Here is a 23519-nt window from a genome sequence, read left to right as displayed (position 1 = left end):
TTCGCAATGGTACTCATGTCTTGCAAACAAAAGGGGCTCAATTTTTCATTTTGAGTTTCCAGGTATTGCTTGAAATGGTTCACGAGAGTGTTTTTGTGGCACAAGAATGCTTGTCTGTGATACTTGGCTGTGTTTATCACTCAGAAGGTGGACAAGAGGAATAATTCTCCACGCTTTGTTTTGTGCACTTCCATCTGAACTTTTCGAAACGTCTTGTTATATGCTTGCATGTACAGCATCATGCCCATTGGACAGCTATTCGCAATGGTACTCATGTCTTGCAAACAAAAGGGGCTCAATTTTTCATTTTGAGTTTCCACGTATTGCTTGAAATGGTTCATGAGAGTGTTTTTGTGGCACAAGAATGCTTGTCTGTGATACTTGGCTGTGTTTATCACTCAGAAGGTGGACAAGAGGAAATAATTCTTCACGCTTTGTTTTGTGCGCTTCCATCTGAACCTTTCAAAACGTCTTGTTATATGCTTGCATGTAAAGCATCATGCCCATTGGACAGTTTTTCGCAATAGTACTTATGTCTTGCAAATAAAAGGGGCTCAATTTTTCATTTTGAGTTTCCAGGTAATGCTTGAAATGGTTCATGAGAGTGTTTTTGTGGCACAAGAATGCTTGTCTGTGATACTTGGCTGTGTTTATCACTCAGAATGTCGACAAGAGGAAATAATTCTCCACGCTTTGTTTTGTGCGCTTCCATCTGAACCTTTCAAAACGTCTTCTTATATGCTTGCATGTACAGCATCATGCCCATTGGACAGCTATTCGCAATGGTACTCATGTCTTGCAAACAAAAGAGGCTCAATTTTTCATTTTGAGTTTCCACGTATTGCTTTAAATGGTTCTTGAGAATGTTGTTGTGGCACAAGAATTCTGTGATACTTGGCTGTGTCTATCACTGAGAAGGTGGACAAGAGGAAATAATTTTCCACACTTTGTTTTGTGTGCTTCTATCTGAACCCTTGAAAACAGCTTGTTGTACGGATTCATGTACCGCATCATCCCAACTGAACAGCTAATGGTCACGGTACTTATGTCTTGCAAAGAAGAGTGGCTCAAGTTGTTGTTTTGAGCTTCCACTCATTGCTTAAAATAGCTGACAAGAGTGTTTAGTGGCACAAACTTTCTTGTTCCTGACGCGTGCTATCACAGAGAAGGTGCACAATAGCAAATAATGCTCCACGCTTTGCTTTGTGCACAAGATGCTCATGTGCTGTGACATGAGTATTGTTACAAATAGCTGTCCAATGGGGATGATGCTGTACACGTAAGCGTGCAACAAGCCATTTTCAATGGTTCAGATGGAAGTGCACAAAACATAGCGTGGAGAATCATATGCTATTGTGCGCCTTCTCTGTGATAGCCCAGCCAAGTATCAGGATGAAGAAAGCTTGTGCCACCAAACACACTCATAAACCATTCAAAGCAATGCATGGAAGCTCAAAACAACGACTTGAGCCACTTTTGTTTGCATGACATGAGTATTTTGACCATTAGCTCTTCAGTTCGAATGATGTGGTGCACGAATTTGCATTGTTTGAAATATGTTATCTGAGTAATTGTGTGACACAAACTTGCGCATTTTCTGCTTGCCTGTTTTGAGTTTTCTTTAAAGACCTAGAAAACGTCATTTGAAGACATCTCTCTAATTTTATTGAGGGACGTAATCTTGCAGTGCCATGCAAGCATGGTTTAAAGAAAACATTGGTGTAGTGTAACTGCAGAGAGAATTCATTCTTCAAAGAATTGAAGAGAAGTGTCCAGTGTTAGCCCTTTTTATTTACTTTAAGGAAGTATTACACTCATAAAACAAAACCAAGAAATACTTTGTGTCAAGCTTGAATTTCCGTAATATGATGGCAATTGAGTCTTATAACTTGTGAATTCTTATGCGTCACTTTGACATCAGCATGTTAATATTGATTAGCACTCATGAGAAACACTGGATCCTAGCCAGCTAGGAGTCACATAGAGAAGCATACTGGTTTGTTTCTTGTTTAACTTATTATTAACAAGACTGTTAGTATATATTACTCATTTTGTTTTGCACACTTATGCATGGGTGTCAGTAAGGGGAAAAAATTAGGGTAGTTGTCCCCCTCAAGCCTCACTAGCACTTGCACCCACCCAAGCTATGGCAGTGCTTTCGCCCTACACCAGCCATTTTCACCCCTCAAGAGAGAATCCTGCCGATGACCATGCACTTATGGCACCGATAATACAGTTGTGTGAGAGAGCTGATCTCAAGGCGTGTGCTCCTCGGTCATGCGGCTTCGCTGTCTGCGTTGGAGGGGTAACCGATAGATCGAAGACGAGAGAGTAAGCGCGGAGTCTGTAGATATCAAGAGCGACTGCAGCCTCGTTTGCTTCCTCAGTCACACAGGCTGTCTCCCCACTCCTCGCTTTCGTTCCTTATGAATGAAGTTTGTGCGCATGCAGTGTGGCAGGCTTCGATTGTCCTAAAGTGGCTATAGGCGTTCCGCTTAGTTCGCGGCTCCTTGAATGCACATAGTGGTGTGCGTGAAGCTTGAGCACTGGCAGTTTTAGTGGCAACATGTAGCGAATTAATGTTATGTTTCTACAACTGCGGAGTGCATGTGGCTGCAGTTAGCATTGCTTCAACAAGAAGCTGCGCGTTGAATGTGCGTTAAGTAATATCGTAATCTTCGTAGAATTTTTGGTTAGTAAAAAAGGAGTGTGACTGAAAAAAGTTCACTAGAAATTGTCGTGGCTAATACGAGAGGGATCACTTTTTTGCCACGGGGTAGAGCATGTGCTATGACAGGAATCAGTGACTTGCAGCTCTAGAAACATAAAAAATGTGCTAGCCATGTAAAATTCTAGAAGTTTGGTTAGCATAAAAGTTGCTGAGGGATGGGCAGGCCAGTCTCGTGCGTTAAGCTGTCTCACGTTTTAATTGTTCTTCCTACTAGCAGCACTTTAAAGAAGCTCCACCTTATTCAAAACAGAGCTTTACGCATAATTTACAACTTAGCCAAAGATAATTCTCCACAGCTCAGCTGTTTTTACACTATTACGCTGAATTCTGGCATATGCATATACAAGATAAAGAATATATTAATGCTTACAGATACAGTAAGGTCAGCTGAATACTCATCTATGTAACACTTACGGTTCGTGAAAAAATTCTAAACAACACCACACACTAATTACAGGGCCCAGACGAGAATATCTCTACCATTACTCTGTGTATTGAACAAAAAATAGTCAACATCTCGCAGATCTGCGCTTTATGCTTTCGTCGTTAATCTAGATTAACATGAACGAATTTTATTTTTTATATGTTTTTTTTCTGTTGGTCTCCTCGAAGTTGGGTGTACTGGTCGCGTTCTTTTGGCGATTATGTATGCTTATGTACGCCAGTTAACGTATGCCGTCACGGCATGCTGCTGAACAATAATCAGCTGGGAACCTTAGTGAAGTTCAAAAAAGCTTTTTTTTTTTCCACATGCTCTCCGCTGTAGGTAGGTCCAGTTTGTTACTGCGTCGATGAGAATCAACGGGTCATCGCAGAATGCTTAACTGCCATTTGCATTTTTGCGCGACCGGATGTTTACGAGCTATAAGTCAACACCACCTGAGAGCCGCACTACCGAAGCCAAAATACAAATTTTTGGTAGCGTGAAAAAAAAAATCTATTGAGACCAATCAAACTTACTACATGCTTTTTTATGCGTGCAAAAAAACGTGAGTTTATGAATTTGAAATTGTGTCAATGAGTTTTCTCTTTCTCGCCAGCTTCGAGTTTTTTTTTTTTTTTTTTTCATTGTAACTGCGGGAGAGTCGGTTAACGACAAGCGGCCAAGACAAGCCCATTTCGGAGTCATTCGTCGTCAATATGGCGCTTGCAGGTTGTGCGAAGGGGTTTGTTGCTTGTCTTGTGCTACCGGATTTAAACGTTTCCTGTGTGCAGCCTCTATGCCTCTTCGAACTGTGCGGCAGGTGTGAAACAGATGTGGTTCAGTAAAACCGTGAGAAGTCATTTGAAATGCGGGGTGCACCAAAAGTCACGTTCGTCATTTGCGGAGACGGTTACCGCGCCGTTGTGGACAACCTCGAGAAGTGCTTCATATCGCTGAGCGTTGCCGATATGGCAAAAAAGGCCATTATCGGCAAAGTGAGCCGGGTAAGGACATCAAGAAGAGCTGCTATTACAGGGATGTCCACCTTCTTTGAGGTGAGTGTCATTTTATTTTCCATGACGTTTTCGCTGGCGTGCGTTTAGGCGAACAAAGGAGGGCACAACGAAAACATGTTTGAGTGCGTGTGTGTTTTATTTTTTTATGTGGCACATTTTATCCGTGTGTTGTGTATGTTGGCATGCTGCACCTGATACCGCGCGCTCGTGTCCCATGGGATCTTTCGATCGCAATCATGACCGATCTGGATCAAAATGTATTATGTGCGGCTGCACAGTGACCTAAGTTGTAGCTGGCACTGTTGATCGCGATCAAAAACCGCATTCGGGTCGGCCCTGATGGGGCTGGAAATGTCCGGTGTGACACTGGTAGAGTTATTAATATATGAACAAGTCGACGTCGCTATTCCTGATGGCAAACCTGCACTACATTGCATTTATTTATTGTTCGCATGTAATAGTCACAAATTCTACGTTTTCATTTGTGTGGTTATTTATAGTAGCCTGCTCTCCAACTTTATGTGTTCTCTGATTAAACTATTTTTACTGACCTCGTGCAGATGGAGAAAAAAAACGACTCGCCGTGCAACACAATCTTTTCTACCAGAGTGACTGTGAAAAGAACGTCAGAACTTGGAAGGTAAATGTGGTTTAATAGTAAAACTTATTTTAACAACATATACAAAATGCTAACTTCCAATGTCCTGGTTGCTTTCACAAGCCGCACGTCTATACAATAGTCGCTCATTCATGTACATTTGTGCTAATTGGCTAGGCAAGGGTCACTCATTCTATGTTGCAATTTTTTTTTTTTCAAGTTCTGTTCGGTCGTGAAGTAGTAACCAGAGCGAAAATGAAGACTGCTTAATTTGAATTGTTTAGGTACATATACCAGCTACATCTGTACATATTTGCCATTTTGATTCAGACATTTGACAGTGTGTAGCACCAACTCATTAATTTATTTATTCACAATACCTCAGCCTAGCATAGCCCAAGCTGCAGTGGAATTACAAGAAAGGAGAATGGTACAGAAATAATTAGTAACAATACTGGCACCACACGTAAATACGTCAGTTTTGCCGGGATGATTCTTACAAAGAAAAAGAACAGCACGAATAGTTAGCAACCACACTTTTGACTTAGTAATGTAAGAGTCTCAGTGATTTAGTATTCAGCACAACAAATGTTGATCAAGGGCTTCATCAGAACTGTCTGCCTTGCAACTTCCTTTACTCTCCGCCTAGAAGTTCAGTAAGCGAGTCTGCATCAAGCAGCAGAGCGAAGAACAGGACCGGGTGAAAGCACAGGCCTCCTAGCCAGCATTTTATGTTAGCAAAAATATGGCAATCAGAGATAGCTAAGTTGAGTCTGTATGGTGTTGGGGGACTGAACTTCCCGCTGCTTCCTCTGTGGCCCCTTGTTGTCATGAAAAAAAAAAAAAAAGACAGTGTCTTATGTCTCTCTTTGCTTATTCTTAATTGCGCTCTGTAGACATTTGAGAGTTAGACCTACAATACTGCAGTGAGGGTCATGCCATGTCCCATGAATAAGTGAGGCATAAACTTGCAAAGGCTCATGGGATTCATGCCATCTGCACCAGCTGCCATTTCAATGGCTCTCTGCGTGCTGCATCACTCCTTGAGTATTGGCGTTTATCCGTGTCACTCGGTTTCTTCATGGTATCCCGACGCATATGCTGCAAATTTCTAGCACACAATAGCATGGCCGCACCTACGACTGACCACAAAAGAGAAGCATGTGCTGTGATTGCCAAATAATATTTTCATTTGAAGTGGCAAACAACCGACTGTATGTGCTATCACAATTATGTGTTTTCTTTTAAGTGGCGTGGCCTTGGTTGTCACGTCTTTCAACTAATTTTACACTTGCATAATAATGCACATCACCGACTAATGTGCTTATTTTTGCGTGTTTGCCTCAGTGAGGGCGCTCAGCTGTTTTTGCATTTGCAATTGAAACACTCTGTCGCTGTCTCAGATTGTTGGATATATAGTATCTTGTATCAACGTTCATCATGTGCAATGAGTATCATATGTTACTAAAACTACGTGTTCAGCGGTGACGGCCTGGTAAAATGTTCATGAATGACATCGACTTTTATTTAGTAAAGTCGAGCTTCTTAGGCGTTTCGGCATTGCATCGTTTTTGTGAACAAGCTGGTATAGGCGATGCTCACCTCACAGTCAGGCACCGTGTTTGTTAAGCCTTGTTACCTGTCCTGCTCGCATGTGTACCAGATCAGGTATGAATAAATTTACTACGTAATGAATGCTTGGAGGAACAGTTGAAATCACTAGCAACACATTGTATACCTGTTCTATATATAGAATAGTGGAGCGCCCTTTCTTGTCTACATAGCATTACTGACACATCATTTTTTCCAACTGGTACGAAGTCGTCACCTTCTTAACCACTACTAATTGTGTATACATCACTGCAATTGGTGCCGTGCATTCCACGGTGTCACCCCTGGCATGATATCGTGCGGCTGTTGGCTGCTCTGTCTTGCTGTTTTCTGTATCAAGCTCAGAGCTGGCTGCACGTTGCATAGCGGCCGTGCATTTTAAAACAAATGCCGTATGCTTGTCGTAGCTGTGTAGATAGTGATTGTGGTTGTGCTGATGAAAACTACACATCCAAACGACTTTTGTACTTCAGTCTTGGCGCCTTAGATTCTCTTTCGACGTGCCAATATTTTGATGGCACGTAGTCAACCTGCCATGGATCTTTGCTTGGAGCGCCTGTACATAAATACCGAATGTGTCAAACGAAACTATCCATGCAGGATTGTCGATAAATATTACTCACCTTACGCTAGACATATACCACTCGTCATGTCTCTCCACAAAATTTCCTTCAACTTTCTATCTTTGTTCCAAGGGAATCTGAACATTTTTTCCCGTTTGGCGCTATTTTCGACAGCTGCACAGCTGACTATGATTGTGCAAATGACTAAATTTCAACACAATTGAAAGAAAAGCCCTGTCTACGTCTCCAAAAGCGTGGCCAGCGAAACAGCGTGTCACGAATATCTTTAACTAGGAGCCGATGCAGATGGCAAATCTCATGAGTCTTTGTGGGTTTAAGCCTCACCTATTTTATCAAGGAAACACCACCATTTATCTCCCCAAACACAGCAGCCATGCACTTCTTCTTGGAGAAGGTTCACTTGAATTTCTTTGCGCTTATCGGAATGCTTCTGTTTGTATTGCACCTTTAGTTCTGGAGTACATCATGGTAGTGCCAGAGAAATGTCAAAATGGCACCCGTTTATCATTTTGTTTTCATGACCAGTCAGCATTTTAGGAACTGACTGCACGCAGTTTGCAGCACTAGAGTCTCACTCTGTGTCCAACCATGGTATACCAGCTGTGCTGTATTGAGCTGACTGCAATATTTTGGGAAATGAATTACTCAGCCCAAAAATTCTGACCCCATGATTTTACCGAATTATCTGATCCGTTCAGTCAACAAAATCATAGTTTTACACTTGCTTCATTCCCAGTCAGTTTGCATTGTAAATATTGTACATCATGCTTCTAATTTTCTACACTATTGCAGTGCCTTGCTGTCATGTATTGAAAGTGGTGCTGTACACGTTGCTCAATATTCGATGAATTTCAGCTGCACTGCACTGCTCAGCACCCTGAAATTGAATTCTAGCACACATTTCACACTTATCCGAGGCATGCTTACATGGGTTTTGCGTCAAGAACTGAAAGCTGTGACCTCATAAGATAGACAGGCACACTAAAGAAATCGTACAACACATATGCGTTGCATCATGAAATTTTAATTGCTTTTTATTCGGAGGCCAGTTTGACTTTGAAAAATATAGGCATTGTATTTTATGAGCTGAAATGTATCTCCGGAGTGTCAACATGCCAAAGCAAGCTTCTCAAGTTATACTCATGCTGACTATATGTTTGTTACGTTCATGAAGCAGTTAATTTTGTAATGATTTGCATAAATTCATGTTGGTAAATCACTGTATAAACATCAGTCTGCAAATATGATGTGCAATTATTGAATAGTTATAAATTAAGGAGCACATGCAGTTGTTGCGGTCAGCAACACAGCAGACAGTATGATATTCAAGTGAATATTCATGGCTACCTATGAAGTAATATATGACTTAGTAAGGTAGTTACTGCAACTCTAGTCTTGAGGTACATGTAACTGGAAAGTACAGACTTTGTAGTATGTTGTGTTCATCGAAAAATTCTCGGCAAGTGCTCCTGGAGAGTGAATGATAATTCGACAAGGTTTGAAGAGTAGGCTCTTGCTCAGTCATCGGTCAATATTTAACGTGGAAGTGGAAGAATCACTGAGAATAAAAAATGCACATCTGTGCGTCTACTTAAGCACTTTCTTGAATGCCCATGCATACAGGGCTTTATTTCGCATTCACTCGGCAAATGAAAACAGTGAAGATGGTGGTAGAGGAGAAGAGGCTACTTATTTAGCACCTCTATTTAGCAAGAAAGTAGGGAGGTGCTTGCTCTGTCAGGAGTGCTTACTCTGGATTTTATGGCATTTAGAGCGTCTCTACTGAGTGGTAATATTTTGGGTTTTATATACACTCCCAAGGCCCCCCACCCCACCCCTCCAAAAAAAAAAAAAAAAAAAGTCGCAGAAGGCAGCGATTCAAGAAAGAAAAAGAGCCCTGTAGGATGGCTCTGGCAATTAGAAGCTTGTTTGATTGAGCCTCCTCCAGAAAGAGAAAATTTTTACAATTGAACGAGTGGATTGAGCAACAAATAGAGGCTTTGGAGGAAAGGAATGGCAGACTTCAGAACCCCTCTCAGCCATAGGTCGGCAAACTCCCTCACAAGCCGAGTCACTCAAACTCGGATTGGGCCATAAATGAGAATCTGAATGAGCTATATGTGCAAGTACATTTTGCGATTGAGTGAGCTTCACTCTTTTTTTTTGGTCGGCCTGTGCTTTCAACACACCTTCGACAATTTAAAGATAGAATTTTCGGTGAGCCTGTAGTTCGCGCTCTCTTCTTTTTCATTCATCTATAGTTAACACTGGCCCATCTTCCCTATGTAGGTATGGCCGAAGCTAAAAGGAACATGTTACTTTACGCCTGTATGGTAATCAACAAAATTTTTGGTGTGTTTACGAAACAAATGTGAGTCCAGCTTCTTGTCCCCTCTCGATGTTTTTCAGCATGACATTATATCTCGCCTAGTACCTAGTCTATTGGTGGCCATAATGCATTTATGTTGTATCTGTTTATCACTCTATTTAGCCCCTGAGCTATGTTGTGAATGTAGGTACTACCCACGACACACCCTTTACATGCTACGCTTCTCGCTTATTATGTTCACAGAAGTCCAACATAAATCTCTACCAATAAGCTCAGCTGTCCATTACTCTAAGTTGCAAATTTCTATAATGTAGTGAACATTCTTTTTCATGATTTCTTAATGCCTATTATCTGTCACCCCTTAGGTTTCAATGATATCCTCCAGGTCAGGCACCTTCGGCAGAAACACTGCAGCTGCTGCTACCACCACCACGACCTATATTTCACTTCAGCCATTGCTGCATCACAACCAGTATTACAACTTCTGAGCCGCTACCACAGTCCTTCCCAATGATGCCTCACCTTGACAGGGCTTCACATGCTTCAAGAAGAAGCTGTCAGGCAAGTGTGTACTGTTAAGAAATTTAGCTTTCAATAGCACTGATGTTTTCAATGGGCAGAATAAGTGACAAGTCTGCCAACTTCATGCTTCTTGAACAGGGTTGAAACTACGTGTGTCTGTCAGTGTAGGGAACCAAGTTTATGTGAATTTCGAAGTAGCTTACTTTTATTTTATTTTACAATATTGCAGGCCCCTTCTCGGGCCAATGCAGGAATGGCTTGAACTTGAATACACAAAAATGTGAGGACAATAAATCGAACTTATGTACAAAGCAAGTAAGAGCAAGAAATATGCACATTGTATAGTATACAGGTGTTCAGATAAGTTCTGAATTCTGTTCATAAATTTGACAGAAGAGCAGTTCAAAATATCAGTGGGCAGCATATTTCCTTGCTACAGAACTAAATAATATTTGTAAGGGTTATGTTATTAATTTTGTGTATGAAGGGAGCAGGGTAAGCAAACGTTAGAAGAAAGTACTTTTTCATTGTTTACTAGACATGAAAGCAGATTCTTTTTCTACAATTTTCGTGTACCGTGCAATCCTGAGCGAGTGCTCCCACTATGGTGAATGTGACGAGAATTGGAGGGGGGGGGGTTCTTGCTCTGTCTTGCATCAAAAAATCAAGATTATGGTGAAAAAGTTGCATGTGCTTCCAACGAAACTGATACACTTTAATAAATATGCATGAATTCACTATGATTCTGCAACCTCGTTGCGCTTCTAAATAAAGAAAGTGAAGGAAACTACAGAAATGGCAAAAAGGCGGGGGGGGGGGGGGGGGGGGAGTGCTTGCTCAGTTGTTCGTACATGTTTTAAATATCTTGAAAGAGAGAGGATGGAACTTGCTTATGTTGGGGCGCTTGCTTGATATATTACAGTATTGTCCTCATCCTGCGTATCTTTTTTTAATCAACTGAAAAAAGCGACCTGAAAGCAAATGGCCCTTTTATATATGGTATATTTGTAGCTTATTTTCTTTCTAAATTGACGAAAAGCATGAAGTTAGCATTTTTTAGCAAAAAGAAAAGGCTGTCCAACTAGTGTTGTTTAAGCATTTACCGAAGTCAGGCACAGTGAAATAGATAAGGTGGCACAGTAAAAAAAATAAGTCAGCACAGAAAAAAAAATGTGCAATTTTATTGCATATGTAGAACTCCATCTTCTCGAAATGGCATTTTTTGTTATGTCAGTATGATAATTTTAAAATGGCAAAAGATGTCATGCTGATTGTTTGTGCACGTACTCAAGCAACACATGGTGGTGTACTGAACTGAACTTGATCCTTTAGAATAACTTTCATTTGATCTTAAAGAAAGTGTGCAAAATGTCCAAAATCATGTACAGGAGCAAAAAAATGCAATTTTTTAAATAAAGTAAACCATACTTTGGTTCGGTCAATAGAACGCAAGGCTCTGAACAAATTAGTATAAACTTCTGGTTGCTATCATTACATGCTCAAAAATGATTACAATAGGGTAAAAAATTTGTGGAAGTCTGGGACTTGCCGGTCTTCTCTAATCAACACAGTGCTCTGAAGTAAGGCAGTGTTTACATACACCTGCAGAGCTGTCATATTCAATAATGGCAAAGTAGATACATAGAGCAGAAAAGTTATTGTCGCTACCCCTTAATTGGAGGCAGTGACCAGGTAGACTCCAATGGCTGACTTAACATCCCCCAAAATGCACTGCTAAAGCTTGAACAGTTTAACATCAGGCCCTTTTAGCAGGGGTGCAGCAGCTGTGCCAATCGCGCCAATTTGATACAATTCCTGATTGTTGCACCGAGCTGGGCCAAACCCGTGAAATTGTTAAAATTGCACCACGCTGCGCCAAAATGCCCAGCAAGCCTCAATTTTTTTTCAGGTGTACTAATTGCGGTGAGCAATGCAGGCCATGTCGGCCACCTGCAGCTTTGCACCATCACTAAAAGCGTGCAAACCCGAAGTAAACTGCCTAGAATATACCTAAAATAATCTAGCCACCCACCCTATGCTCGTGAGACGTGATCGACCTGATAAAGTAACAACACTGCATGTCTATCGGTCCGCTGACCACAACAGATACGTATCGGCGGGATGGCAGAACTTTAAAACAAAAATGTGTTGCACCAACCCTTCGCGGAAAATGTAAGTTCTCTTGCCAGAAACGCGGATATGGCTTAATAAGGCTTCGACGTGCTGTAAATGCCGGTGTTGATTACCTTAGCAGTGGCAAATAACAAATTTTGGCTGGAAGCTGTGTCCTTGCCACGGTCTTGGCCATAGATATCTAGTACCGTCGCCGGGGCAACGGGGGTGCGCCGTTGTTACTTTATCTGGTCAAACTCGTCTTGCAAGGTAGCCGAAGCGGCACATAGCCCCATGCTGAAAAGGGTGGGTGGGAGGGGGGTGGTGAGCGGTAAGAAAATTTGTTGACTTTCGTTCTAAAGCTGCTTGAGTCACCTTTGCCGCACTAGACCGGTGCCTGCGAAAAAGCGTGTTGAGATTTACAAGGGGCTGTTCGCGATACTGGGACACTTCACATCTTGCTCAGTTACTCATGCGTTTGTACACCATTAAATTCTGAGTACCAGTATAATTACTGACGTATAAATAATCTACTGTCAATCATTTGAAGCAGTGTGTGACATTTATGCTTCTCTACAGAAATAAACTAAATTGTGCGCCAATTTTTTTTTTCACCACCTCTACTTCTCGTTTTTACGAATCTTCCAAATTTCAAGCTCACAATATCGGCAGATTGATATTGAAATTCTCAGAGTTTGTCAATTGATTTAACAGGTTCAGTAAACGCTAATATAGACTTTATCATTGGTTCCTTAGCGAGGTGGTTCAAAATACTACCTTCATTGAAATAGTAGTAAATAGTATGCTCACACTACATAATTTAGGTTATGTTGAACTGTTTATACATGTTTTTTCTCTAAATGTAAGCCACCTTTTTTTATAGTGCTCCAAATTCGCTTTGTCATGATAAAAATGCATGTTCTTTTTTTCCATAACCAGCTCCGAACTTGGAATTTAGTGCTCCAAAAGTAACATTTTGCTGCTCCAAAAATTGCTCCAAATGCTATTTCGGCTGTTGTACCCCTGTTTTAGCACGCCAGCAAATGCTGGTTGGGGTCCAAAGATAAAGTCTTAGCTCAGAGTTTTGTTACAAGCACGAAGCAATGAAGGAAATAGGAGCAAATGGGAATGCTATACAAAGGTTAGCACTTAACTCTTGAGATTCCATTTCACAAAACGAAACACTGGTTAAAGTCAATGTCAGTGCTGCGGAGAGTGAGTGGGTTTTTGTGCTGTCGGTAGTCTCAACGAATAGAAAGTGCTGAGAGCACACCACGTAAACAAGCCGTGTAGTGATATTTATCCAAATAGCACGCACCAGCACTCATAACTGCGCCCTTATGTTCAATGGTAGCAGCTGTTGAAAGTGTCCATATAATTGCCATTGCAATATTTTATTCTAAATGAATGGCTAGTTAAATCACTTGACAACTCAAATGGGTCTAACAATGATGGTGAGACAATCATCAAGTATTACTCATCGCAAGCATGAAACTCAGGCACTCCAGAATATTCAATCCTTCAAGCAATGATTTCATCACCAGCCCGACTAGTCCCTCCATGTAGACTGCAGTATTGACCAGGAGCTCCCCTGCTGCAGTCGGTGAATACTTGTTACTCCTCAGTGTCGAGACTCTCTTTCAAAACACCTCCTCAGTGACTGCACAGCATCATCTATAAAATCTTCATCATAGACCGACTGACTGATGCCCTATTAAGGTGCTATTAGGAGCTGTTTTGTATGCAAAACATCACACTGCATTGTTTCAAATTTTTTCTGGTCAGTGTTTTTCTCGGCAGCGATGTAAGATGATCGATGGTACTACTTAATAATGTAACACTTCTCTGGACAACCGAAGAACTCTTCTACATCATAACACATTACCTTACCAGCTGAACCACTTCTGCATTTACCCTGTCTCTGCGTGCTTATATTGAGCAGCACCCTGCATAGGTTAAAAAGAAATCTGCGAATCATTCACACTCACTCATGAAATATATTTTTTCCTTAGGCCTTACTAGTGGACTCAGACTCGCTGCTCATTGCAAGTCTGACAAGTCTGGTGAGTAGACTTCCGAGTCCGTTAAAATATGATGATCTTTTCCACACATGATTTCAATGCTCCTTAACAGCAATGTGTTGCATAATTGGTGCTCCAGTTGATGATCTTTTCCACACATGGTTTCAATGCTCCTTAACAGCAATGTGTTGCATAATTGGTGCTCCAGTTACAACCTTTCAATCTCAGACCTTTATATAGTGACTGCAACCCAGTAAGGTAATCTGTATTCAAAGAGATGGCACCTCAGATATTTTATGAGAATGTCCCGGGAAGAAATTCACAGGAGGGCATGTCAAAGAACCTCGACTCCCCCCCCCCACCCCTACTTGTAGTTCTGGCCTCTCAGCTATAAATATTGAGTCGGTGCACAAATGCTTGTGCATTGAGATATGTGTGAGCTGTGAAAATTGAGAGCTCAAGGCGCAAATCCATGTGGAGGGAGGCCGCTACACTGCCACGAGACACTGCAAGGTGCCAGCTGGAGCACCTATTATGCAATATATTGCTTTTATGGACCACTGAAACTATAGGTGAAAAAGATAATCATATTTTAATGAACTCGTAAGTTGACTCACCAGACTTCGTCATTAGTCACTAACAACACAAAAACCCTTCACTCTTGGGAGCACTCACATTTGCTTTAACCAGCGTTTTGTTTTGTAGAGTTAAGTGAGATTGAATCCAAAAGAGGTAACTGCTAATATCGATTCTCAATTGCTATAATTCTTGAACAAGGGTGCCAATAGTTGCCATTTGCACCCTGGTTCGAGGAATATTGACATGACTCATCCATGCATAGCAAAATAAAGGCAAAGGCTTGAAATGAATAAGTTTCTTGCATGCTTTTCTCATAGCACTGTAGCGGCTTCCACATGACATTGTGTCCTGAGTTCTCATTTTTTCGGGGGGCTTTTGCACCAGCATTTGGTGTGAAGCATGCTGGCTATTGCGCGGTGCCTTCTTTCAGAGGAGGGTGCAGGAGCATGCATGCTTCAGAGAAACAGCTATTGATAGCTCGTGTAGCTGCAAAGGGCTCATTAGGGGCTGTGCTTGGGCGCTTCTTTTTTAATGCTGTTTAAGTGCTCATTTGTGTCAGCTGTGGTTGCATGCTTGTGTGGAATCACCTTATTTTATAGCTGACTTAATTATAAATTTTTTTTGCTTTTCGAGGGGCAGCACCCAGTGATGGGACTGCCGCTTACAGTTCTGGCCCTCATAAACAACAAAGTAGGCAGCTGTGCTTTTTTTCTGAAAATTTTTGTTTTGTTTGCTGTTGATGCATTAATACTAATCTCTACCAGTTCCACGACATTCCTCATGCATGCCATTTACACTCCTGCTGCTTGCACTTATCTTTTTTATATCCATGTACTGTATTTGCTCACATAATAATTGCATTTTCTTCATTTTTGAATAGTTTACTGATTTAAAGGTATGGTTTGTACAGTGGGTAAAGTTTTGGAACAGGCCGACTAAATTTAAAACTGGAAGCTGGAATTGTGATGACTACGTTGTGCCATAACAAAACCATATCAGGTTGAAGAGTTCCTACCTTCATGTTACAGGCACATGTTCGCATTGCCTTGTAATGAAGAAGCCCTGAAAAGCCTTTCCAAGTAATCATCAAATGTCTTCATTAGAGAAACTTATTCATCCCAAATCGACTGTTGGAAAAAATTTTGCAATCTGCGAAGTACTAGCGGAGCTACAGGAATTCGTCACATGCTTTACGTACTTTCTTTTACCTTTCGTTCGAGTGAGCTCACTCAAAGCCACGCGGGAGGGGATGACTGGGGGACAAGAAGCTATGCCTTTTTATCAACGTGCGTTCTAAACTTGAGCTCTTTTATTTTTATTCCCCCCCCCCCTTTTTTTCTTCAAACATGGGGCTTCTTTTCAGTGTAATCACGAACAGGTGCAGGGGCATGTGGCAGCCTCCGGTTTCGGTTGTACACATTGCACTTGAAGCGCAGTCAGTTGAATTCGGAGCCTTATTTGTTCAGGAGAAACAGCGTTTTTCAGGTGACTGATAATAAATTATGAATAACAAGCTGCGTGTTGCCCTATTATGTCTGTCTCACATGCTCTCAGGTGCCTCGACTACCCTCGGCAGCATTTTCTGACATTTTAACTCACTGACATTTTAAGGCGACTTAAATTGCTTCATGGAGAGTGTTGTGTATACTATACTGAATTTGTGAAAGAAATGCCCATTTTAGTATGCCTAATTCCTGTATATCTGCCATCTGCTACACTTTATAAGAACAATTTGAAAACGATTTAAGTGATGACAGTAGATGACCGGGGCCCTTAAATTGCTGGACATTAAATGTTACCGTCAAGGCATTTGAAAAACAGGAGGAAAAGCTCTCTCTGGTGCAAGTGTGCCCTTAATTGGCTATGCTTTATATGGTTTTGCCTGCTTCAACATCTTCAAAGTGCTTGAAGAACAAGGAGAATAATTCTCTGTGGCACAAGTGTCCGATAAAATGCTCAACTATTTCTGATTTTCCCACTTCTCTTGAACTTTATTGTTATAGTATGTGTGCCAAAGTGAATTCTAATATTGAAGTGTGTGTGCAAATTGAATATTTTTCTGAAATTTCTTGTATACTTCTAGAATTTTTTTCAAATACTTCATGTGAAATTCTAGAAAAAAGTTGGAGAGGCTTCCAATGTTTATTCTTATGAGATGAAAGTCTTCCTTTTGGCAAAATTGATAAGTGTTGGTAAGGTGGCATTTCGTAGTTGCCTTATAAAGAATAAGGCACTGCACAATTGAATTTATGTATGCACGAATGTGTTTATATGCACGATTTCATGCAGCCGAAGAGTTGATCAAATTTCAGGTCAAAAACCACTATAAATAAGCCCTTGCCTCTGCCACACCTATCATCTCCTTGTTAGGATCAACCTTTTCTAGAGTCAGTACATTTGTGACCGTAGCAGAGCCAGAAAGGCAGCTTTCACGCAATACGAGTGTGATGAGGTGAAACATAATAAAAATTTGGAGGGTCCCTATCAGTCAGACATTGACTTTGTTTTGTCTCTGGTAAGTTATAATAGTTCAAATAGCAAAATTTGCAGTACAAATTGAATCGAATAGCAAACATTATTCAAAAGATATTCCAAAATATGAACATTTGTGTACCCCTACTTATTGTTTACTTCACATTTTTCACCCCATTTTTCGTTCTCAGTAGAAAAGACATGTGCCCTTCTAAATGCTGTGCTAAGACCACAGATCACAACTCATGCACGTGCCTAGAGCTCCACGCATATTCTTCTGTGAGACCTTCTATTTACCTGTTTGAATTCAAAATTGTGGAACCTCTTGGATCAGTTTTCACTATTGAAACTTTGTTCTTTGAAGTAGTTGTGCTAGTAAGTTTTAAGTTTTAAAGCAATAATTTGAGAGTGAGTGTAACGATGTTAACTCCCACACCAGAAAAAACGATCACAGAGACATTTTTCTCCTGCAGGTTCATTTGAGAGGCAGAAGAAGGAGCAGTGGGCGAGGCTGCGGTCGTGATGCAAGGAGGCCACAAAGCTCCTGTGGAGTGTCCTTCAGCTTCAGAACAAGAACCTCATAGTAGCCCCGTGTTGGAGTATTTGTGCATCAAGAGGACAAACAGGTGCCCCTGAACGGGGCCCTGACAGTGAGAAATTTGGAGGTTGTGGCTAGTGAATATTGCTTAAAGAGGTACTGACGCAAATTTTTGTCTTGCAATATTAACATTGTTGACAGCCTATTAGTCACAATGTGGCGGATTGCTTGCTGCAGCATGGGACAGATGGACAATTGCTGTCTGTTTATTACAGACTAGTTTTATCTTGGCACAGCTCTGAGAACACGAGCCACGGAATGCAACAAATATATGCCAGCTAGTGTGCTAAATGGTACACATAAACGGGGCTTCCAGGTGTAAGCACTTGCACAGCAGGTCTATCAATAGTGAAAGTGGGCGGTGACAACCGACACAGTAATCAAACCGCTGGGGCAAACAGCTCCCGCTCGGCGCTTCTGGCTTAAGAGATGGTCCACTATGGCGTATTGTTTTTCTTCCTCCTTACACACAGAACACTGACGCACTTCCGTGCTGCCTGCGTTATGTGCTCACATTCTTTTGCTGCTGCATATGCAGCACAATGTCGTTGTCGTCAAGTTGATCGTTCTCGTTTGGGTGCAAAGATTTTCTTGGGGCATCCTCACGTTCCACATGTTTACATTAGGCATGGACACAGCAGTCACTGAATAGTAGCCTGCTAGCACAGGTGTGGCCAAAAGGCAACAACGACTATGATGTCAATAATGTAGCTGTGCCAACTCTGAGCTCGGCAACAATGGTGGCACCTGGAAGTTGGGACTCAGCTTCAGGTCACTTTCAGTGATTCAATGATGCGAGATGCGGCATATAGCACTGGTTCAGGCACGCAAACTTTAATATTCATATAATTGGCCATCTGAGCTATAATTGTTCATCCAATTTGTAGATATACGCATGTTCAAGGGAATCGATGTCGTAGGCTATATTAGCCACAAAATTTTGTGTCAGTACTCTTTATGGTATTTTGCTTTATGTTTTAACTTACAGTTAAACAAATAACTAAAGTATTTAGTAAGTGCTACATGTGTTTGCCCAGTACTAAGCAAATGGTTTTGCAAAATTTGTGAATCGGCCAGCAGATATGCATGCACCTAGCAGGCTGAGAAAGATAAACACACTTCCTTGCAAAATGTTTGATCATATAAATAAATTCGAGGATGCAAAAGTATTTGTCTTGTTTTTCTCAAATGTCCCGACACTACACTACATACAACACTTCCACTCCTTTAATCAACTGCACTTTCGAAGCACCATTAAATTGCCCATTGTGGCATATTCATATTTTTTACACTTTATAAACTGGCATAGCCTTATTACCATGCTTAGGCAAACATTACTTATGACCCTTACTACTTGCCCAAAGTAACCGGGGTTGTTCTGCGGAAGGACTTGTTTTTGGGCTAGTTTATGCTTGCTTAAAATTATATGGTGTGTGGTTTTGTGTGACTGTTCTCTCTTTTTTGCACTATATTATGATTTTCAGCAGGACCGGAGAATTCCTCGGACCCCTATCACCTATATTACCCACAAACCCCTTAACTCCTGTATGGCCCATATACCCCTGTATGCCCCATAAGCCCTGTATCCCCCATATGGCCCGTAATCCCTGTATCCGCCATATGGCCCATAATCCCCGTATCCAATAACATCGTATGATACGGGTCCTATTTGTACAGGATTTTTCAGTAGGGATTGTTCTTTAAGGTTTCACGATTCTTGCATGCGCTTTAACGAGAATATCACATTATAGCAGTTTCGCACTTGTAACGATACAACACGCAGTATCTGGCTTGTTCATGCCGTTTTGTGTGCTTTCACAATATTTCACCTATCGCAGTTTCGTAGTCGCAATAAAACAACACCATCTCGTTAGATGACGTCGTTTCTGGTGGTTTCACGATGCTACCTAGCTTAAACTCAACCTAACATAACCTTCGCACTTCTATCGTTAGAAAACGTTTTACTCGCTACTTTACAATGCTCTCTACAACATTACGACGGTTTCATGCGCTTTCACATTAGATATCGCAGTTTCTGACTTGTAATGGTGAAAAACACTGCATCTCACTAAGCGAGATTGTTTATTGTGGTTTTACGACGGTTCATATCTTACCCTAACATTTGCACTTGTATCTCAAAACGCTCTATTACACTGTTTCGTTCACAATTATGATATTTGCATGACCTCACAGTTTTTCACCAACTTATTACAGTACAGAACGCTGTCTCTCGCTAGATGACATCATTCTTTAAGGTTTCACGATGCTTGCATGCGCTTTAACGAGAATATCACAATATAGCAGTTTCGCACTTGTGACGGTAGAACACGCAGTATTTGGCTTGTTCATGCCGTTTTGTGTGCTTTCACATTTCACCTATCGCAGTTTAATACTCGCAATAAAACAACACTATCTGGTTAGATGACGTCGTTTCTGGTAGTTTCACGACGCTACCTAGCTTAAACTAACCTAACCTAACCTAACCTTCGCACTTCTATCGTTAGAAAACGTTTTACTCGCAACTTTACAATGTTTTCTACAAGATTACGACGGTTTCATGCGCTTTCACATTAGATATCGTAGTTCCCGACTTGTAATGTTGAAAAACACTACATCTCATTAAGTGACATTGTTTAATGCGGTTTTACGACGGTTGATATCTCAACCTAACCTAACATTCGCACTTGTATCTAAATACGCTCAATTACACTGTTTCGTTCACAATTACGATATTTGCTTGACCTCACAGTTTCTCACCAACTTATTACAGTACAGAACGCAGTATCTCGCTAAATGACATCGTTCTTTAAGGTTTCACGATACTTGCATGCGCTCTAACGAGAATATCACAATAAAGCAGTTTCGCACTTGTAACGGCACAAGACGCAGTATCTGGCTAGTTCATGCCATTTTGTGTGCTTTCACAATATTTCACTTATCGCAGTTTCATACTCGCAATAAAACAACACTATCTCGTTAGATGACATCGTTTTTGGTGCTTTCACGACGCTACGTAGCTCAAACTAACCTAACCTTCGCACTTCTATCGTTAGAAAACGTTTTATTCGCTACTTTACAATGTTTTCTACAAGATTACGACGGTTTCATGCGCTTTCACATTAGATATCGCAGTTCCTTACTTGTAATGGTGAAAAACACAGCATCTCGCTAAGTGACATTGTTTAATGCGGTTTTAGCGCGGTTCATATCTTAACCTAACCTAACCTAACATAATTTAACCTAACCTAACCTTACCTAACCCAAACTAACCTAACCTAACCAAACCTTACCTAACATAACCTAACCTAACCTAACGTAACCAAACCTAACCTAACCTAACCTAACCTACCCTAACCTATCCTAACGACGTTTGCAAGCGCTTTCACATTAGATATCGCAGTTCCCGACTTGTAATGGTGAAAAACACTGCATCTCACTAAGTGACATTGTTTAATGCGGTTTTAGCGCGGTTCATATCTTAACCTAACCTAACCTAACCTAACATAATTTAACCTAACCTAACCTTACCTAACCCAAACTAACCTAACCTAACCAAACCTTACCTAACATAACCTAACCTAACCTAACGTAACCAAACCTAACCTAACCTAACCTAACCTACCCTAACCTATCCTAACGACGTTTGCAAGCGCTTTCACATTAGATATCGCAGTTCCCGACTTGTAATGGTGAAAAACACTGCATCTCACTAAGTGACATTGTTTAATGCGGTTTTACGACGGTTCATATCTTAACCTAACCTAACCTTCGCATTTGTATTGAAAAATGCTCTATTACACTGTTTCGTTCACAATTACGATATTTGCATAACCTCACAGTTTTTCACCAACTTATTGCAGTACAGAACGCTGTATCTCGCTAAACGACATCGTTCTTTAAGGTTTCACGATGCTTGCATGCGCTTCAACGAGAATATCACATTATAGCAGTTTCGCACTTGTAACGGTACAACACGCAGTATCTGGCTTGTTCATGCCGTTTTGTGTACTTTCACAACATTTCACCTATTGCAGTTTCGTACATGCAATAAAACAACACTATCTCGTTAGATGACGTCCTTTTTGGTGGTCTCACGACGCTACGTAGCTCAAACTAACCTAACCTTCGCACTTCTATCGTTAGAAAACGTTTTATTCGCTACTTTACAATGTTTTCTACAAGATTACGACGGTTTCATGCGCTTTCACATTAGATATCGCAGTTCCTGACTTGTAATGGTGAAAAACACAGCATCTCACTAAGTGACATTGTTTAATGCGGTTTTAGCGCGGTTCATATCTTAACCTAACCTAACCTAACCTAACATAATTTAACCTAACCTAACCTTACCTAACCCAAACTAACCTAACCTAACCAAACCTTACCTAACATAACCTAACCTAACCTAACCTAACCTAACCAAACCAAACCTAACCTAACCTAACCTAACCTATCCTAACCTATCCTAACGACGTTTGCAAGCGCTTTCACATTAGATATCGCAGTTCCCGACTTGTAATGGTGAAAAACACTGCATCTCACTAAGTGACATTGTTTAATGAGGTTTTACGACGGTTCATATCTTAACCTAATCTAACCTTCGCATTTGTATTGAAAAACGCTCTATTACACTGTTTCGTTCACAATTACGATATTTGCATAACCTCACAGTTTTTCACCAACTTATTACAGTACAGAACGCTGTATCTCGCTAAATGACATCGTTCTTTAAGGTTTCACGATACTTGCATGCGCTTTAACGAGAATATCACAATAAAGCAGTTTCGCACTTGTAACGGCACAAGACGCAGTATCTGGCTAGTTCATGCCATTTTGTGTGCTTTCACAATATTTCACCTATCGCAGTTTCGTACTCGCAATAAAACAACACTATCTCGTTAGATGGCATCGTTTTTGGTGGTTTCACGACGCTACGTAGCTCAAACTAACCTAACCTTCGCACTTCTATCGTTAGAAAACGTTTTATTCGCTACTTTACAATGTTTTCTACAAGATTACGACGGTTTCAAGCGCTTTCACGTTAGATATCGCAGTTCCCAACTTGTAAAGGTGAAAAACACAGCATCTCACTAAGTGACATTGTTTAATGCGGTTTTAGCGCGGTTCATATCTTAACCTAACCTAACCTAACCTAACCCAACCTAACCTAACCTTACCTAACCCAACCTAACCTAACCTAACCTAACCTAACCAAACCTTACCTAACATAACCTAACCTAACCTAACCTAACCAAACCTAACCTAACGTAACCTAACCTAACCTAACCTAACCTAACGACGTTTGCAAGCGCTTTCACATTAGATATCGCAGTTCCCGACTTGTAATGGTGAAAAACACTGCATCTCACTAAGTGACATTGTTTAATGTGGTTTTACGACGGTTCATATCTTAACCTAACCTAACATTCGCACTTGTATCTAAAAACGCTCTATTACACTGTTTTGTTCACAATTACGATATTTGCATAACCTCACAGTTTTTCACCAACTTATTGCAGTACAGAACGCTGTATCTCGCTAAATGACATTTTTCTTTAAGGTTTCACGATGCTTGCATGCGCTTTAACGAGAATATCACAATATAGCAGTTTCGCACTTGTAACGGTAGAACACGCAGTATTTGGCTTGTTCATGCCGTTTTGTGTGCTTTCACAACATTTCACCTATCGCAGTTTAATACTCGCAATAAAACAACACTATCTCGTTAGATGACGTCGTTTTTGGTAGTTTCACGACGCTACCTAGCTTAAACTAACCTAACCTAACCTAACCTTCGCACTTCTATTGTTAGAAAACGTTTTACTCGCAACTTTACAATGTTTTCTACAAGATTACGACGGTTTCATGCGCTTTCACATTAGATATCGTAGTTCCCGACTTGTAATGTTGAAAAACACTACA

At 40.9% G+C, this 23519-nt stretch overlaps 1 protein-coding gene across 5 annotated transcripts; it reads left to right on the top strand.

Moving 5' to 3' along the window:
- The first annotated feature begins 3793 nt into the window (after nt 1-3793).
- LOC142765170 (uncharacterized) lies at nt 3794-18766 on the top strand. Of its 5 annotated transcripts, XM_075865750.1 has the most exons (5): nt 3794-4210; nt 4732-4811; nt 9659-9854; nt 13940-13990; nt 17473-18766. In XM_075865750.1, the coding sequence occupies exons 3-5, from the start codon at nt 9804-9806 to the stop codon at nt 17581-17583; spliced, it is 213 nt and encodes a 70-aa protein (XP_075721865.1). In that variant the 5' UTR covers nt 3794-4210; nt 4732-4811; nt 9659-9803; the 3' UTR covers nt 17584-18766. The 5 variants fall into 5 exon arrangements, with proteins under 5 accessions (XP_075721865.1, XP_075721861.1, XP_075721860.1 ...); XM_075865746.1 differs by lacking the exon at nt 4732-4811 and having other exon boundaries at nt 3795-4210; XM_075865749.1 differs by lacking the exon at nt 13940-13990 and having other exon boundaries at nt 3799-4210.
- The last annotated feature ends 4753 nt before the right edge of the window (nt 18767-23519 follow it).

The sequence above is a fragment of the Rhipicephalus microplus genome, chromosome 6 (genome assembly GCF_043290135.1).
Source record: "Rhipicephalus microplus isolate Deutch F79 chromosome 6, USDA_Rmic, whole genome shotgun sequence".
In the NCBI taxonomy this organism is placed as follows: domain Eukaryota; kingdom Metazoa; phylum Arthropoda; class Arachnida; order Ixodida; family Ixodidae; genus Rhipicephalus; species Rhipicephalus microplus.
Note: the sequence above shows the minus strand (reverse complement) of the source record. Positions and strands in the feature narration are given on the sequence as shown.

What these genes read in the sequence shown, in the direction of transcription:
- LOC142765170 (XM_075865745.1), top strand. Translation starts at nt 4,022, where the DNA reads ATGCGGGGTGCACCAAAAGTCACGTTCGTCATTTGCGGAGACGGTTAC. An exon ending in GGATGTCCACCTTCTTTGAG is followed by an intron (nt 4,211 to 9,658) that starts GTGAGTGTCATT and finishes GTCACCCCTTAG; the next exon opens with GTTTCAATGATATCCTCCAG.